Genomic DNA, 20,187 nt, shown 5'->3' with positions numbered 1-20,187 from the left:
CGAGTCCACCAATGTGACTCACCGAGTCCGGTTATTAATCCGGGTGAGAAATCGCGTCTCTACTCGGCGAGTCTACGCACCAACTCGCCGAGTTCTTCCTCAAAACTCAAAATAAAAAGAATAATTATAATACCTGAAATTTCGGATGTTACATATGGACCAACAAGGCCTATTAGAGATAAAATGGATTAGTTTAGACCCACATGGCCCAAAATACTCTAGTTTCATGATTGTGGGTCCAATTAGAGACCAAATAAGATTCCTAGACCCAAAATAGTCAAATTGAAGGTTTATTGGTCCAAAAGGCCCAATAAGAGGATCCTAGTCCATAATGAACTTGAACCGGAATTTCTAGGGTTTTCAACCCATAGCTGAACATAGAGTTTGGATTCCTAGTCCATAATGAACATATGAGATGTATTGTATGTGGTTTTGACCTTCATTCATGAGTTTGGATTCAAATGGATGACGTTGATTGAACATAGAGTATGATATTCACTTAGAGTACAAGCCTTACAATAGATGATGTTTTCATGAGAATACAATTTCCTAGCAAAAATGCTAGTTGTGACACAAATTCGTCTAATTTTTGTTCCAAAAAACAAAAACAACAGAACCTTGAGTCATGGTGATACGTAAAAATAACAGTAGTTTTTATCTTCACTTTGTATTGTGCAATTAGAGGTGAATCGATGACACCCAAGTTTGAATTAATACTAAAAAAACCCAATAGTAAAGTAATAAAGGTTATTGGTCTCTCCTTCTTCTGGACCGTTGGAGTTTGTAAAGAAAAATAGAAAGAAAAAAGTTAAATAAATGTATTGATGAAGAAGAGCGTGTATTATTAAAGCCACCTAATGTCTTTAGAAGAAATTGTTACATTCAGAGGCACACCGGTTAAAAATATTACATCGAGATTGAGAGAGTACGTGTTGGTATAGAGAGAACAACTGGCAACGGTTGAAGAAAGTAGTGACAATGCTTGAAGCACGACTCATGAACTAGTGGGGACTGATTATGGAGTAGATCGAAGACACAAACAACTGGGGAACCAAGAAGGAAAGATGAATAGGAATATATGAGAAATAAAGAGGCTAAAAGACAACGAGGTGATTATATGTAGGCTTGTTTTGGGAAAGAGGAAAGACTCATGAATGAAACATGTCTTCCATCTAAATTTGTAGAGCGGATGACTCACCTGGTAGAAGCTTTCCATTTTATTCTGAAAATCTCCATCCCAAAGCGCATAAGAAGAAGAAAAACAAATCCAGACGCGCCAAAAACCACTATGCATGAAGAACATAAAATAATCTCAAGCCATAAGGCTTTTGTGTATTATATATATATATATATATATATATATATATATATATATATATATATATATATATATATATATATATATATATATATATATATATATATATATATATATATATATATATAGAAAGATTCAAATGAAAAAAATTATGAAACTGATAACCCGAGAACAAATCTATACGACATTCTTTTTCTAACCCTCATGCGTACTGGCGTAACGGGGGACTGTAATATTCATATGTGAGTATAAACCACTACAACCACCATTGGACCACATATTTCAAATTAACCGCTCAAGCGAAAGACGGAGAAAGTAATATTCATAAATGAATAAGGATAACCCCGTATGAATATGTAAGTATATTCATATATTTATATATGAATATATATAAGTATATTCATATATGAGTAAGTCTATGTTTATTCAATCGTGATTATTCATGTATGAATATGGTAGTTGGATATAGAGATCATGATGGTAGTGAACAGTGATAGTCGTGGTTCCGGTGGGTGGCAGAGGTTCCGATTACGATGATATATATATATATATATATATATATATATATATATATATATATATATATATATATATATATATATATATATATAAGTGAGCAGTGATAGTCGTGGTTCCGGTGGGTGGCAGAGGTTCCGGTGACGATGATATATATATATATATATATATATATATATATATATATATATATATATATATATATATATATATATATATATATTATAAGGGATTTTTAATACAAGAAATAAAAGAGGGCTCCGTGTTAACGTCCACTTTCCTTTTTGTGAGGTGGCATTACAAAAATGTCGTGACCATGCCGAAACACCGCCCATTATTTTGTTTTCATCCATTATCTTCGTTTTCATTGCCCTCCGTTGCCTCCATAACAACGTCATTTTCTTCTCTCTTCACCTCTTCATCTTTCTACGCTAATGTGGACCGTTGAACGGGGTTGTCCGTACCAAGCAGCCTAAGAGATTGCTTGTTTGACCGTTATTTACATGCAATAAAACATTATTGAAAAGTTATTTTTTATCACAAAAAAAAATTGTACAGAAGAAAATGCAAAATATAGTGGTTTTAGATATACCTATATCTCAAATGATAACCTGCAAGAAGGTTCATGTTTTCCGCCCAATCGTCCTAAAATGTACAACTAGAATTGACGAGCAACATTTTTTTGTCTTTTTTTTCAATCCCCAAAGCACCATCCATCAAACCACAGAACCCTACAAATTAAGCTTTTTTCCCAATCTTTGTCACTTGCATCCTCCTTTATCTGTTTTCTCGAAGTTCTTTTCTAGCGAATCGTGTTCATGATCTGAACATGGACAAAAACTCTATTTATTATTCTAACTTAGCTTTGAAACTCATATCTGGAGCCACATAATAATCTTTTTTATGTCAAGAAAAAGATTCGACCTTTCTATCGGAAGCAGATAAAAAGCACAAAAGTTCGGAAGAACTTCTGTTCTTTCTCTGGGCATATCTTCAAAAATTCGTCAGACGTGCTGTAGGAGAATTATCTTCTGTGCAAGTTTTTGGTCCACACCCCAAATGATTCTCAGTTTTTCTTAACGGATTTTAAGTTCTTTCATCAGTGTAGTATGCTCGAATCTTACATAGCGAAGTTATAGGTAAACATATATGGCACGTTTCTTTTTTCTGCAAAACCATTTCCTTAACCACAAATCTCTTAGAATCACCATCAATTAAGACGATTAGCAAAACGAATGTCATGATATCCACTTTTCCTTCTTAATTTTGAAGAAGTGATTAAATTCCAAGATGAAAAGATCATCTCCCTATATTTTATCACTCATGCATTATTAGATTCAGTGTCGCATCTTTAGATGAACGAAGAAGGTTGAGTTGTTAGGGTCGTCTTCATTCTGGAGACGACTACGACTAAGAACAGAATATATAGGCAACCTAGCATTGCTAGAAATTGATATTAATTAATAGATCTACATGTAAGCTCCTTCTTTGTTTCTTTATTCCAATATCGATTTTTTTTTACTTTTCTAGTGTTCATTCTTTTTCTTCGTATACCATGAATATTTTTCTCAAAAGATTCTGGCTAGCCATATATGTATGAATTCCTATGTAGTTTTTGGTACCAAGCTCTCCAAACTAAGCATTTATTTGATCCTACGCTGTTATATCATCCAATTTATCACCACCATAAAAGGAAATCTCTTTGCTTTTCTTGCTTGTGTGTTTTGACCCTAGTATTTATTATTCAAGTTAAAAATCTATATCTAAAAGATCTCTAGCTTTGTTATTTTTTAGCATTACAGTTAAAGAAATATTTAAAATTAGAAAACCATATAGAAAGACAAATACAAGTATAACACGTTCAAAAAAATTTCGCAGTTGATATCCATGGAATCATCCGACCCACCATTTCAGGAGTTCTACCATAATTTATTTGACAGCCATGCAAGGAATAAGATTGATTTCAAGATTTTAGATGTAGCAGAAGAAAGGGAACTTCCACTGATCGATCTTGGTCTGGAGGAGGAAAAATGCAAGATGGAGATAGCCAAAGCCTCGCAAGAATGGGGATTTTTTCAAGTGATTAATCATGGGGTCTCGTTGGATGTTTTGGAGAAGATGAGATGTGAACAGGTGAAGTTGTTCCATAGACCTTTTCATGAGAAGACCAAACAGGGAAACCAAAATTTTAATTTTCCGGCGGGGAGTTACCAGTGGGGGACTCCTTCGGCCACCTGCCTCAGGCAACTGTCATGGTCCGAAGCTTTTCATGTACCACTTGCCGGCATTTCTACAACGGGTGATAGCTCTACTCTCAGGTACAATTTTCATGTTATACACGATCCTTCAACTCATTATTTATCTTTAGGTTTTAAACTGAACTTCCTATACGTATAAACTATTCCAATACATCTATCAACATTTCCTCATCATGGGATTTGCTTTTTCTAGTTAGTTATGAAGTTGAGAAAGTGTTCTTTCTTAGACAAGTATAGCATGACAACAAGAATCAGCGCAAAACAGAATATATTAGCATGCAGAATAATTTATCTATACAATGATACATAATAAAATGATGAAAAGTTAAATAAACAATGAAAAAAAAAAAGAACACAAGGAATATCAAACCACGCAAAAGAAGATTATCTTTAGACGTGAGACGGTTCAAGACTCAAGAGAAGCCTGAGACGGATCGAAGATATTAACTTTAACAGTAATTAAAGCATTCCATGAAGTTTGGTTATTAGGTATCCATAATGCATTAAACTTCATAGAGTTTAATGGATTGTCAGATCATCATTTTTAAATTCATATAACTCTATTATTGTTTTCTCTACAATGCATTCAATTCTACAAAATTCAATAGAATGCTACAAAATATAATTTATAGTAAATATTTAAGGATTAAAACTTTTCTTTTTCCCATTAAATAGTTCAATGATCATTGAACTCCGAATCCATTGAATGCCAACTGGCGTTTCACTCAGAATGGTTGAGTTTCATCTATTAAATGACACATGGACTTGCCACCTCATTCAACTCTCCCATTTAACTCACCATTGTGGATGCTCTTAGGTTGAGTCGCAACATAATAATCTATGAACATCTTTGTTTCTTTGACTGTAAAATCATCACCATTACTCAACTCTCACGACCAACCATTTTTTCGGATGAAAAAAACAGCCTCACCATTTCTACAGAATTAAAAAGCAAAATTTTTAATATCTTTTATTGGGAAGAATTCCTTTTTTATAGAAATACTTTTAGGAAAATTATATATGTTACAATCATATAGAAATACTCGGATTCGATAATTCATATAGAAATACTTTTAGGGAAATTATATATGTTACAATCATAAGTTAAAACGATAAGTTTATTGAAATACATAACAAAATTAGACAAATCTGAATACACACACACAAAAAAAAAAAAAAAAAAAAAAAAAAAAAACAATGGCCTCAATTTGTGGATAATTATTAAAAATTTAAGATATATATGAAGTAATAATGACATGTGTATTCTGTTAAATTATAAATCATATAGAAATACTCGGGAGCACTCGGGGAGTGCTTCGATTCGATAATTCATATAGAAATACGTTTACGGAAATTATATATGTTACAATCATAGGTTGAAACGATAAGTTTATTTATACACATAACAAAATTAGATAAATTTGAATACACAAAAATAGAAATTAAAAAAAAAACAAAAAAAAACACACACACACACAACGGCCTCACTTCGTAGATAATTATTGAAAATTTAAGATATATATATATATATATATATATATATATATATATATATATATATATATATATATATATATATATATATATATATATACACGAAGTAATAATAAAATGTGTATTGTTTTAAATAATAAATCATTAAGTATGTTATATATATTAATTACCGAGTTTTCTGAGTTTTACAATACTGTTTGCTTCAATAAAGGGGCCGATCGGGGAGTACTCGAATTCTATGACTCACCTCGGTAAGGGACTGAGCAACGAGTATTTAGATGAATAATCGGACAACTCGACGACTTTTACAACACTATATATATATATATATATATATATATATATATATATATATATATATATATATATATATATATATATATATAATTTAAAACTGCCTAATTTTATGAGACCGTGAAATCATTTATTTCTAGTGAAATGTTTTAATATTCTACCATTCAGAAAAAGTTAAATTTGCGCAATATTTTAATATTTTAAAACAATAATTTTAACATATTTTAAATTGTGATGTTCTAAAACATATAATATTAGAATATATTGCATATTTTCTTTTTACGAACAATGAAATATTAAAGTATTTCACTAAAAATATATTTGGTGTCACTGTCTTTCACTATATATATATATATATATATATATATATATATATATATATATATATATATATATATATATATATTGGCTTTAGTTACTTATTATTTGTGTCATTGGCATATTTTGTCATTCAAAACAAACTTGATAATAGCAAAAAATGTTGGTGCAAGAAATTTTTGATTGAATGTTTGTAGATATATATTTGTATTGAATACAATTGGTATAAAGGATTATAAAAAATGTAAATAAATAAAATGGTTACAATATTATATGTTTTCGGGGTGCTAAATGATTATCCTTTTTCTAAAATCATGTGAATTGACGCCGTAATCATAATTGGCAATGTTTATTTATTTTTTTACCACTGGGGTCCGATTACTTCTTGGTTTTAAATATAATTTTTGGCATTTAGCATTTTAATAAAAAGGAAGGTATCCTATGATTGCATCTTTGCCATATGCTTTTATGATTATTTTCTATTTAAAAAATATTTGTCTTGTTTTATATATATTTTTCTGAGAAATATTTTTTTTCACAATGGAAAAAGTTTTAAATAGTTTAGAATAGTCACAAACTAAGAATTTGTTTTAAAAAATTCAAATGGTAAATATTTTGTTTTATTTATTGACTTTTAAAAAAGTCATTAAAACATTCTTGACACATGGAGGCTTTTTTTTTATTATTATTATTATTATTATTATTATTATTATTAATTACGTGGTCGATAGTTAGTTTATTTGTTTTTTTACCACTTAATATATATTGATATTAAGTATTTTATTTTATCACTTTAATTAAGTGGTCAACATCATCTTAGCCCTCATCCTTTAATAGGATATCATTTTATCCCTTGAATATATTTTAGTTTCAAATATTTGTTTTTTATTTACTAAATAATTCATTATATTATATATAATATAAATTTATTTAGGAAATATAATTTTATATCGAATATATAATGTTTTTAAAAACTTTTTGATTTTTTATAACTTTGATGTAATTTTTTTTTTCGAATTTTATGTATATAAAATAATAACTGAATTTATCTATTTTTATGTTTATGACATTTTGAAAGTAATGCGTGTTTAGAAAACAACTTTTTAATTGAGTAGGGTTATAGAATATTTTATATAGACAAGGATATATTAATTAATGAAATCATTTTATTTCTAATTTCTTGAATATCAAATAGACGTTTTAGTTATCATCATACAACGAATCGGAAGACAAACGGGCAACAACTTGTGCCGCTAAAGCCTTTTTGTAAAGTAAATTCAATTCTTTTGAACACTAAATCCATCGATCTAGGGGACATAACATTGTTATGCATGATTCGTTGTAGTCTACTAAGAAGTTCCACCACATCCGACGCAAGGAAACCAAACATATCAAATGCATATGGTATGAACGCGTGGTGATTTTCCATGTACAGTGTCTCATGTTTGGTGACCTTACATGTAGCAACGTCTAATGCAGTATGTCCTGTCGTGAACCCCCTCCCCCCCCCCCCCCCCCCAAGCATACGAGAGAGGATACCCCTGTAAGGACAACACATGCATGTTTTCCTCTACCCCATCCAAAAATCAAAACGTCAGTCGGCCTAAGGGTTGACATTTCTTCTGTTTGGCCAGTCAGAAATTCACAGGAGCCACTTTAATGGTGGAAACCCTGACACACTTATATATGTCAACCAAAACATCCTTAGCCATATCATGCCTGTATTTGAACCCCGAGATTTCTTTGCAATGAACTTCATTCTCGCCGAAAGAGTCCAAACATGCCTTGCAGCACACCGGACATATCTCATCGGTTGTTAATATTGGAATCATGTGTCGATATTTGAGGATGGTACGATACTCCACCAGAGATATATGTCGGCCGAACCGTCATATTGAAATTCACTTCCAAAAAGGGCACTCGTCAGTGTATTTTGGGATTTAGGGGGGAGGGGTGTCCTTAGTAGTAAATTAGGTCACATATGGGGTTGACCATTAGAGATGTTATTTAATTATTGTTTAATGTATTAGGAATGATGAGTTGGCAATTTGTTTGAGTTTTAGTATGTGTTAACCATTTCAGATACTCTTAGACTATTCTAGTTTGGTACCTAAATTCTCAATCAGTGGTGGAGCCAGGATCAAAGTAAACCGGTATCCCAATTTTATTTTTAGGGTAACCCAAATTTTTTTCCGGGGTAGTTGGGTTTCCCTGGTTCAATTTCAGTTTTAAACCTAATCCTTAATGAGTCTTTAGCTAACCTCAAGTCTTGTTATATAAACATGAAGTTGAAGTATATTTTGATATTTGAATTGATGTGGGATTCAAAGTAGATATCAAATAAAGTATGAGGATAACAAGCTTATATAATAGACAAAAATGATTATGTTTACATATGTTTGACGATGTGGGATAGAATAGCTGGGGAAATAAACCAAAAATAAACAAAGAATATACAAGGAGCAAGAATTGAACCTAAGAGCTTTACTTTAATAAGGCAACACCTTAACCAGTAGCTCTACTATTTGTTTGTATTTATAATTGAGGGGATACATATGTATACATTATACTGAAAAAAATTGAAGAATTCATAAACAAAAATTAGACTACCAAAAAAATTTGGAGGGGTATCCCGGACTACCCCGAGATCCCCTTGGATCCGCCTATGTTCTCAGTTATCGTGTCATAGTTAATCAACTTTGCATCATGAATACGCACAATGCTGGTTGTAATTAGGGTTTGATATTGTCTGGGTAGGTTTTTCTACCAATCGATTATGTTTATTTTTTGAAACAAGAGAAGGTCTTTTAAATTAGGTCACATATGGGATTCGAAAATAAAGTTTTTGTTCTACGGACACTTAAATATACTAAAATAAATCTATATCTTATTATCCAGGTAAATAACTCTTGTGACATAAATATACTTCATATCTAATTTGATACATATTCATATATAACATAAATGAATATCTTGAACCTTAATCTCATTGATGTCACATTTTTGAACTAGGTAAATTATGTATGTATTATGAGGTACAATGCGAGCATGTAAAAAGAAACTCATGTGATAAATAGTTAAAATACAATTATTCAAAAAAAAAGTATAGAGATAAATTTGACATGAATCATGCATTATTTATTAACTAACCCCTATTTATGATATCGACTTAGCACAATTGTGCTTTCTGTTGTGTATAAATTAATTATATTTCAAAAAAATGATACAGTTGGTCCTTGTGACTTATCAAATACCACAATTTCAGTCCTTAATAATTTATTTTAGATACAAATGGTATCAATGATTTCTAAACATGCACGAATCGTCATTGTGGTTTCTAAAACATTCATGAATCTGAGCTACATATAAAATGCTTCTTTCTCATTTTTCAAGTTCTTTCTTTTATTTAAAACTAAATTTAAATTGTTACAAATAAAAAATAAGTTAACTTAAATCATCCCCAACTTCCAATCCCTCTCCCCCTCCTCTTGCTCTTTAACATTAGAATTAAAAGAGAAATAGTATGAGAAAAAAAGATTGGGATGGACCCCTTTGCCGGTAATTCCGGTAATTGACCGTCTTGTCGGAGATCAGAAAGAGAGACAAAAATAAGACAAGAAATAAAGAACAAGATAGAGAAATTGAGGAGAAGAGATGGCACATCATCTTCATCAAATGGGAGGTGACATGATGGTGCTCTAGTGGCTTGTGACAACGATGATGGTGCCCTCACCTGGTAACATGATTCGACAATAGTTAGCCACCGGTGATTCGTTACCCTCACCATCAGCAACATTCAAAAGAAGCCTAATTGATAAGTTCTTCTTTAGCGTCACCATTACATCACCTTCATCAAAAAAATCCCAATCTCCACCATTGGTCGGTGCCGATTCTCTTTCTTCCTATTAACATGATTTTCTTCACAGATGGTGGTTTAAGATGGAGGCAATCATTTGAAAGCTACCGTGAAGATGATCATCCAGTGGTGTGGGTTTTTTCAATCCTCACAACCTTTTCTGTCTCCAAATAAATCAAAAACAAAAGGTTTTGTTCTTCATATGATTTATACAGGTGCGAACATGGAGGTTTCGGTAGGGTTAGTGATGGAAGTGCAAGTAGTTTAAGTTGGATTTGAATATGGAAGTTGGGTGAACATGGCCTGATGAAAAAGCCATATGAAGATGATGGTTCATGTAGAGGATGGAAATGTTTGACGATGGGTTTGTCGTATTGTACCCTCTATTGGTGCAACAAATAATTAGAATTGGAGATGGTGATGGTCTCGATGATATGAAGGTGATAACCTAACGGTGATGTTGGCGGTGTTTGGAAAGGGTGAAGGATGGTAACAAAAAGAATAGGGTTAAGGTGGGGAGCTTTTATTTCCTTTTTAGTTAAGTGAAAGTTACTAAAACAAAAAATAAAATAAAAAGGGTATATCAGTCTTTTTACTAGGGACCAATTCTGAAAGTACGAGACCATGTATATAAAAAAAAAGTTAGCATCGACTGAAGTTGTGACATTTGGTATACGATAAGGACCACTTATGTAACTATGTCTTATATTTCTTATATATAGCATACTTTTTATTGATTATTATTTAGAGTAACTATGTAATAAAATGAAATTTTTAATGGCTTTCAATATTTACAAATTTTCAAAACATTTTACTGCATTGATCATGATATCCACCTTACTTCAACGAAGTCCATGATGGTCCATGCATATTACTCATAAATGAAACTAAAGCATTCATGTGATAGATAGTTATGACTGGAGAGTTGACATGTACATAATAATTGTTTTTACCACACAAAAATTTATGTTTTCTAGGGTTATACAATACACAAATATAAAAATTTCACAATTCTGTAAAGCATAAATTTTTGTGTATGACATAAATTTGTTGTTTACATATCACTTTCCTTAGGATTTGTGAAGGGTTAAAAAGAATAGACATGAGTTTAATGATCAATCACCAATTTGATAATAGTATTTACATCATGGATACATTTTCTAACCTCATATTATTATTGTAATACAGCATAACAACAAAACAAGTTGCAACCAAGATTTCTAACCTAGCACAAAAATTAGCTGCGATTTTAGCAGAACAATTAGGCTATAAACCAGATTTCTTTGAGAGAGATTGTTCTGCTACCAATTGCTATCTTCGACTGAATCGATATCCTGCTTGCCCCATTTCACCAGAAGTGTTTGGATTAATGCCACATACTGATAGTGATTTCTTGACCATCTTACATCAAGATCAAATTGGAGGATTACAATTACTAAAAGATGGGAGATGGATTTCTGTTAAACCAAATCCAGAAGCTCTAATCATCAATATTGGAGATCTTTTTCAGGTATAAATTTTATATATTATTTTTTTATGGTATAACTATTATCAATGATCTACGTGTCAGTTTGTATTACGTTGTTCCTTTTGGTTTCAGGCTTGGAGTAATAATATTTATAAGAGTGTTGAGCATCGTGTTGTCGCTAATAAGAATATGGAGAGGTTCTCAACTGCTTATTTCTTCTGTCCATCTTATGAAACAATGATACAAAGTTGCTTTGAGAACTCAGTTTATAGAGAATTTAGTTTTGGAGAATTCAGAGAACAGGTTCAAGAAGATGTCAAGACACATGGTTACAAAATAGGACTTCCCAGGTTTATCATTTAAACCAAACATATAGACCAAAAACTCCACACATATATTTAGACCACCACTCTTTGAAATATATATAGTATATGATGTATAAGTGTTAGAAAGAATCATTAGATACTAGTTAAGCGTTATAACAAAGAAGCATGGGTTATGAAACTAAAATTAATATATCTTAGTTAATTATATATCACCAAAGTGTATGCCTAAAAAATGGAATTTCCTTTCAACATAAAAAAGGAGAAATAGATAAATAAAAACTTAAGAAGACTCATCACAATGCACGGTGCATGAATGAAGAATCAATGGAGAAGATGAACATTCTTAGAAATCGTGGTTGGATGTGATGTTATTAAAAGAATAATATGTGAGCAATAGGAAATGATCATCATCAATATCACCACTACAATCATGATGCATGTAATATATGGAAAATAAAATCTTCTACTAGTTTATCCTAATACTTCATTCTCCTCCCTTTTAATCTTACATATTTGATGATTGACATTTGTAATGTACTATTTATATTACCTCATATAATCCTTTGATTGTAATACTTGTCATGATTCATTGAGTAGAAGGATCAATAGAAATATTTAGTAGAAGGATATTAAACCTTTCATAATGTATTCACACTATTAAATATTGTTTTTGTTGTATTCATTCCAATACTACTTGGCAAGGCATAGAAATGGCATGTAGAACTAGTGCTAATTTTCAATGCAGAGCTTAGAATCCTTTAAATTTACAAATCATAGTGAATACCTATTTATATTTCCTTTTCATGTATGTATTTTATTATTTTTAGGCCCATGTGTACTTAGGAAATTAGGATGGCTTAAGATCATGAAATGTGTCGCTCAATTGCAATTATAAATTTTGAGATGAATTAGGGACTCCATCCTTGAGTTTTATATTAAAGGGTCGTACATTTGGAAAGTATTTAGAAAAGTGTTAAGTTCTTTAAGTTATTTTCAGAATCCTAATGCACCAACATTGTTTAGAAATATGGACCATGTGTTTTATTGCAAAAAATAAGAAACAAATGAATTCATTTTTTTTTCTGGTGACCATCTTCATGATGGTTGACACTGCAGAAATAACATTCACATTTCCTTGCTGGAAATTTATATGTTTCTTCTACATATTTTATAAAAGGGATTATGGCAGATGGTTCCGGTAGTGCAAAGAGCCATTAATACAACAAATTTTCATTAAGAACATCATGTTTTAGTGTTTATATACCCCCTATAATTATTACTGTCATTTAGTTATTGTGCTATTTATGTATTTCTCCTATTATTGATGTATGTATTGTTTAACTTTTCTTATTTATCAACGGCTTACATATTCCCTTTTTTGGGACATAGAAATTTAATTCACTCATTGTATAATATGCCTAGTGTTTATTCTCTGTTCCTTTGAGTTTTCTTTTTCCCCCTTTATCTTGTTTATCCTTCTTGTTCTATGATTCTTTTTTTCCATGTATGCTTCCTCTGATAACTCCTTGCCGTTGAATATGATATTGCACATGATAACAATCAAGTTCTCCTCTTCCAATTATCGTGTATTGAAGAATCAAATGCTACCCTTATTTTTTTTTTTTTTTTTTATCAAAACCCTTTGCCTCATATTGATGATTCCGTCAATGCCATTTCTATTGGATTACATGTCTAACCTCATAACTATAATTGGTATGTACTTGAATTAATACTAGCATAGTCGTTTTGGGTTACCTTCACCCTAGCAACTAGTCAGGATGACCTATAGATAAAGAGGAAGAATATATTGTTTGATTAATAAGTTGTTATAAATTATTTATTAATCTATTATGGAAATGATATATTAATTAGAAATTATATTATGTAATTTATATTTAATCAGAAATTAATTTGTAATTAAATTTTGGATTAAATGAATTAATTAAAAATGCAGGGGATATTTGGCAATTTATTGAAAGTTATGGATTTGGGCTCTAGAACCCTCCTAGATGGGTTGGATGAAATCTTCTAGGAATACCCTAGAAATTTCATCCTAGTGCATCTTGGATGGGGCTATTGGGTTGCTTAGGCCTTAAGCTAAGGAACTAGGGTTTCCTCCTTAAAACCCTAGCTTTCGCGCTAAGATACCAAAAAATATATAAAGGGCATACCCCTTAGGGATTTCGACCATCCATTCTAACACTAAGAAGAGCCAAAATCTTGAAGCTTCCCCTTCCTCCTCTCTCATACATCCTTTTTCTAAGTATGTTTGTGAGACATTAGAGGTGTTACACTTATGATATTAGTTTTCAAGCTTCAACAACTTCAAGGAATTAATTGTTATTACTATATAACAACTAAAGGTTAGTCTACTTTCTCTTATTATGAATTTTTATTATAGTAGATGTCTTCTAGGGTTTTTTTTGCTTTGTGTTTAATACATATATGTCCAATCGTGAGAACATAGATCCTACATTTTAGAGTTGCATTCATACATATGCATTGTTTGTGAAACATCCAAAAAATACAATCCAAAATTTTCATTCTTAATCATTAATAAAACCATAGTTATAAAACCATTACATCAAGTCATAAGTCATTATTCTCAAAACATCATAATCATCTGTCAAATATATATCAGAGTAAAAACATCAGAGGCTGTATAAATGGTGTGTGCACTACAGTCATTCCGAGCTCTTCCCCTTACTACTGGAAGTACCGAAAACCAAAACTTAAAACTGTAAGCACGAAACTTAGTGAGTCCCCCAAGCTACAATATACCATACACGTAATCACATAATCACATAAAATGAGCCCCGCCCGGCATCGGACAGAGTCCGGCATCAGGCCTCTCCTGGATTCGAGCCCCGCACAGTATACATATATTTTTGTAATTGGCCCCACCTATCTCTTGGCCTCGCCCGCTAAACACATACAGACAATAACATATAATCATACTAGCACATAAAGAATCATACACAATAATATATACTCTTTTCTCAAGGCCTCGCCTATCATGGGCCCCGCCCCTACTCTGCTGAAAATGAGATATGGAACCACGTCCACTCTCAGCTAGTGGTGACATACAACACCCCGCCCACACTCAGCTCCATACCAGGCACATACAAGTATAAAAATGACAACATTTATTACTAACATGCATTCCTTCATCAATACCACTCCGCATTGAACCGTAGTTGGGAAACACACATATAACCTTCCTTGGGCTCCGCCCGACATTGGCCTTTAGTTTGAAACATATTGATACCATAAATTACCCACTCATAACATACTTCGATAATACTAAGATACGGGCCCAGTCTACACCTAGCTACTCATCATAAACAAGTATAAGATACGGGCCCAACCCACACTTAGCAACTCTACATGGGCCGACATTAGTGCCTTTTACCCGTTCCTAAAGGACAAAACTCACCTCACAAGCCGTTTACAAAATCCCGTGAATAGATCTCTCACTGCTAGTTGGAAGATCCCCAAACTATTGATCCCTCGAGTCCCCGAGCTACTGATCATCATACAAATTAGATAAGTCTAGGAATATTATAACTTAACCATAGGTCATCACTGGGGTAGAAGATCATTCCACCCGTCACATACTCTTATCCAAGTTGGACTCTACTCAACCCTCTTGAACCCTTTCCATCCTTCATAACCCCCCCCCCCCCCCCCCGCGCCCCACGGTTAACCCTGGTCAATGTTAGGGTGAAGTTCAAAGTCAACATTCAGTCAATGTCAAAGTTGTAACGCCCGCAGATCCGGGCTAGTCAATTTAGAGGCAATAAATGTCGAAAATGACTTTTCGACAAAAGAATATTTAGAATAAATATTCTTAACCACGTTTCAGAATATGTCTCAAGGGTTCCATATATATATAAAGATCGCCGAAATCCGAGTTATAACAAAGAAGATATGACTCGTCACAGCAAAACCGACATTACACCGGGAATCGTAAAAAGTGAATTTATGATAAAATACTTTCTAGCCTTAAAAATCTGAATGAAATTCGTATTGTATGTTAAACCGAGAGTGTGCATAAAAATAACGTCCAAATCTGACTTTGTACAAGGAACTAATGTTTTTCTAAGATTTAACATAACAATAAACAGCCTGGAAATTCAAAATTTAGATCGGTCGATTTTAAGCCAAAATAATCTAAACGAGAAATGAAGATATCGTTAATAGGAGTTAAAAGATAAAAAGATAGTCAAAGACGGAGCTTGTATGCAAAAGATATGGACGAAGCCTAGTCTCTACTTTTCAAGCGTGGCAAATTCGATGCAGATTTGTAAATCTGAGAGAGAATAAGAATTGGCCAACGAGGTCAAAATGAAAGTTGTAGTACTTATAAATACCAATGCGTGGATATAAAGAACGTTGAGAATAGATCTTGTATGAGAAAGATATGGACAAAACATAGCCTTTACTCTTCAAGCGAGAGGAATTTGATATAGTTTTGTAAATCTGAGCTACAATGAGAATTAGCCAACGAGGTCTAAATGAAAGTTGTAGTACTTGTAAATACCAATGAGTGGATATCAAGAATGTAGAAAACGGAGCTCGTACACAGAAGATACAAATGAAGCTTATAGACTACTTTACGATAAAACCCCTATAAATAAAGGGTGAATCCTTCATATTTCTCACACCTTTCACCCTCTCTTTGTCTCTCTACTTTCTCTCTCTAAGCCCCCTAACCACCCTCCTAAGCGTAGGTAAACCTCTAGCACCCGAAGGAAGCCAACAGGCTCCTGGAGTCTCGAGAAAAAGTGTCTTTCGGTTCGGAAACGCTGCTCCAAGCAAAACCCGGTTTTCGAGAAAACCGATTGTAAGTGAGCTACGCCTATGCTATTTTTAATATAGCTTTTAATTAATTATAGTACCATTATTAGGACCTTATAATAATTATTTGGGGTATTATTATGAGTTATATAAGTGTTGTTGTAAAATCTTTTTAACCACTTGCGATACGGGGAATCTGGTTTGGAAGGCCGCTTGGGTTGCTGGATTCAGAAGTGCTATATGCCAAAATGATCATGCCCTCCGGTGTTTCATGTCTGGCCCCTATCTGTACATAGTGGGTGAAGAGTATTGTTTAACCCTTATATAATAATAATAATAATAGCTAGACTCTTAATTTGTCTTGGTATAACGTTAGACTAAACTCTAGTGGTAATGGTACTAGGTTTTGTCTAAGGAAATTGTTTTAAAGTAAACGAAGTGTTGTACGAGAACCGCATCACCAACTTTGCAGGTAAGTGAACGGTCCCTTTCATCTTACACATAAATATGAAGTATTTAACATAAATGGCGTGCTGTGAGTGCATAGTTACTTTCATCTTACACATAGATATGAAGTATTTTATATAAATTACGTGCTATGTGTGCATATTATCTGAATACTTGCGGTCTATGCTGGATGAATGATTTTGTACATGCTTCAAATGAATTAAAATGTATATGTATTTTATATCAACAAAATATGTTGGGTAAAATATGCGTAGATGAAATATGAGTCGGATGATGAGATGAGAGGTGATATAGACCATAACATAAGGGTGAGAGGTGAACAATGAGAGAAGCCTTTTACCCAAATGATGGAACCGTCATCTAGTAGAGTATGGATGACAACCACGTAGTATTCTAGATAGTCCTATGCAACACTAGCAGGCTCATGGCCTTTAGGTGTTGTGAACGATGTGTTCACCCGGTGTACTCTACACCTTGGTGACTATGCAAACTTCGTGCCTAAACCTTGGCAATCATGCAGACATGATGCCTAAACCCTGGTGACTATGCAGACTTGATGCCTAAACCCTAGTGAATATGCAGAATTAGTACCTAAACCCTGGCGACTATGCGGACTTAGTGCATGTTGTATAAACCCTGCCGACTATGCAGATTTAGTGCCTAAACCCGATGACGATGGACTTCTTGCCAATTCCTTAGGATAATCCTTAGGAATAAATGAACGAGGAATAGCTGATTTTTAGGGTAGATCCTTAAGAGAAAAGAAGATAATTGGGATGAGTAATTGGGTTGATGAATTGTTTGAAGATTAAACGTAATAATTTTATTATTGTGGGTTGAAACCTTCCTCTATCTTTATTCTTGTCTCGATACACCAAACGACTGCTTTGATGTGCAGAACATCATGGTGAAAACTCATAGTGGATTGAGTAAATGGAGGAAATGAGAAGGCTTACGATAGTGAATGATACACATCGGAAGATATCGTAAGAGTGATATCTTTCTTTAAAATGTGTCTAATAAAGAATACGTCTTGTATGGGAGAAGTACACGTTCGATTAGCAGAAAGAAAGATTTTTCGTATAATCCATGAATTCATCACATTGTCTTACATTTCCATCACCAACTGAGTTGAAGCCGAATTGATAATTGAAGATACGCATGGAAGAAGTCCTAGTAGAGTCTAGGGAAAATTATATGATTGTTTGGACACATTTGTGTGTGTTAAAACTGTTTTTATGATAATGACTTGGAGAACTACGAGACAATAATTGGGACGAGTATGAATAGGTGTGAATGGTAGTAGAGGCATATACTACTGGAAGCACAAGACTCACGCTTGGATCAGGGAAAGTCACAAGGTTACCAAGAAGCTGGTAATTGATTCCATTTTGTTCAAGTATGTCGTTACCATCATTTAGGTAATGACTAAGAAGAAGATTGTTATTCCGACCCAAATGGTCATATCAAATCAAGTCTGACTAAGATGATTATGTTACGTGGCTCAAAGAACCAAGTTTGATGTAGCATCCGACTTAAGCCAGAAGATTAAAGTGAAAGATAATCAAAGCAATCAATAGAAGTATCGTGATCATTGTTAAAGAAGTTGGTAGTTAAGAATGCTACATGTTAAAATGTGATTATATCACATTAGAGCATGAAGGAAAGTATATTCCATTATGAAATTTGACTCTAAAAGACCTGAGTCTGAAAGTTGCATCATACGATGAGAGGTAATTAGAACGTGACCCATCGGTCTATTATAAAAATAAAAGGAAGGAACTTATATTAAGTTACTAATAAGAAGAAAGAGTCTCCAATTAGGGTCGAGATTGTGACAGGAAGGTCATGATTGAAAGCATGATATGAGACATAGTGCGGTAGTAAGATCAAGCACCGCATGCAGCCAAGAAGTCAAAGAGTCGAATACTCGTTCGAAGAAATATAGAGGTTACATTTATTACCTAGGATGAAGAGAAAATGTATGAAATCATTTTACAGTCCTGTTTCATTGATGATTAAGGGATGTAATAATCCTAAGGGGAAGATATTTGTAACGCCCGCAAATACATGCTAGTCAATTTAGAGGTAATAAGTACCGAAAATGACTTTTTGACAAAAGCTTATTTAGAATAAATAATATTAACCAAGTTTCAGAGTATGTCTCAAGGGTTCCATACATACAAAGAACACCGAAATCCGAGTTATCACAAACAAGATTTGACCCGTCGAAGCTTTACGGCAAAACCGACATGACACCGGGAGTCGTAAAAAGTGATATTATGATAAATTACTTTCTAGCCTTAGAAATCTAAATGAATGTCGTAGTATATGTTAAACCGATAGTGTAAATAAAAAGAACGTCTAAATCTGACTTCGTAGTTGGAAGTTATTATTTTTCTAAGATTTAGCATAACAACAAATAGCCTGGAAATTCAAATTTTAGATCGGTCGATTTTTAGCCAAAATAATCTAAATGAGAAATGAAGATATCATTAATATGAGTTAAATGATAAAAAGACAGTAAAAAACGGAGCTCGTATGCAGAATATATTGATGAAGCTTAGTCTCTACTCTTCAAGCGCGGCGAATTCGATGCAGATTTGTAAATCTGAGACAGAATAAGAATTGGACGACAAGGTCTAAATGAAAATTGTATTAATTGTAAATGCCAACATGTGGATATATAGAACATCGAGAATAGAGTTCGTATGAGAAATATATGGACGAAACTTAGTCTCTACTCTTCAAGCGCGACGAATTCGATACAGTTTTGTAAATCTAAGCTACAATGAGAATTAGTGGACGGGGTCTAAATTAAAGTTGTTGTACTTGTAAAAACCAACACATGGATATAAAGAATGTAGAAAATGGAGCTCGTATGCGGAAGATACGGATGAAGCTTAGAGACTACTCTACGATAAAACCCCTATAAATAAAGGGTGAATCCTTCATATTTGTCACACCTTTCACCCTCTCTTTCTCTCTCTACTTTCTCTCGCTAAGTCCCCTAACCACCCCCTAAGCCTAGGTAAACCCCTAGCAACCGAAGGAAGCCACGAGGCTCCCGG

General features: G+C 33.0%; 1 protein-coding gene across 2 annotated transcripts; it reads left to right on the top strand.

Moving 5' to 3' along the window:
- Positions 1-2,482: 2,482 nt before the first annotated feature.
- On the top strand, positions 2,483-12,396 carry LOC145046636 (gibberellin 2-beta-dioxygenase 8-like). 2 transcript variants are annotated; one of them, XM_078994920.1, is made up of 4 exons: positions 2,483-2,973; positions 3,713-4,152; positions 11,243-11,564; positions 11,655-12,396. In XM_078994920.1, the coding sequence occupies exons 2-4, from the start codon at positions 3,722-3,724 to the stop codon at positions 11,883-11,885; spliced, it is 984 nt and encodes a 327-aa protein (XP_078851046.1). In that variant the 5' UTR covers positions 2,483-2,973; positions 3,713-3,721; the 3' UTR covers positions 11,886-12,396. The 2 variants fall into 2 exon arrangements, with proteins under 2 accessions (XP_078851046.1, XP_078851052.1); XM_078994926.1 differs by lacking the exon at positions 2,483-2,973 and adding an exon at positions 3,139-3,309.
- The last annotated feature ends 7,791 nt before the right edge of the window (positions 12,397-20,187 follow it).

The sequence above is a fragment of the Lactuca saligna genome, chromosome 1, assembly GCF_052625555.1.
Source record: "Lactuca saligna cultivar CGN05327 chromosome 1, ASM5262555v1, whole genome shotgun sequence".
Lineage (NCBI taxonomy): Eukaryota > Viridiplantae > Streptophyta > Magnoliopsida > Asterales > Asteraceae > Lactuca > Lactuca saligna.
Note: the sequence above shows the minus strand (reverse complement) of the source record. Positions and strands in the feature narration are given on the sequence as shown.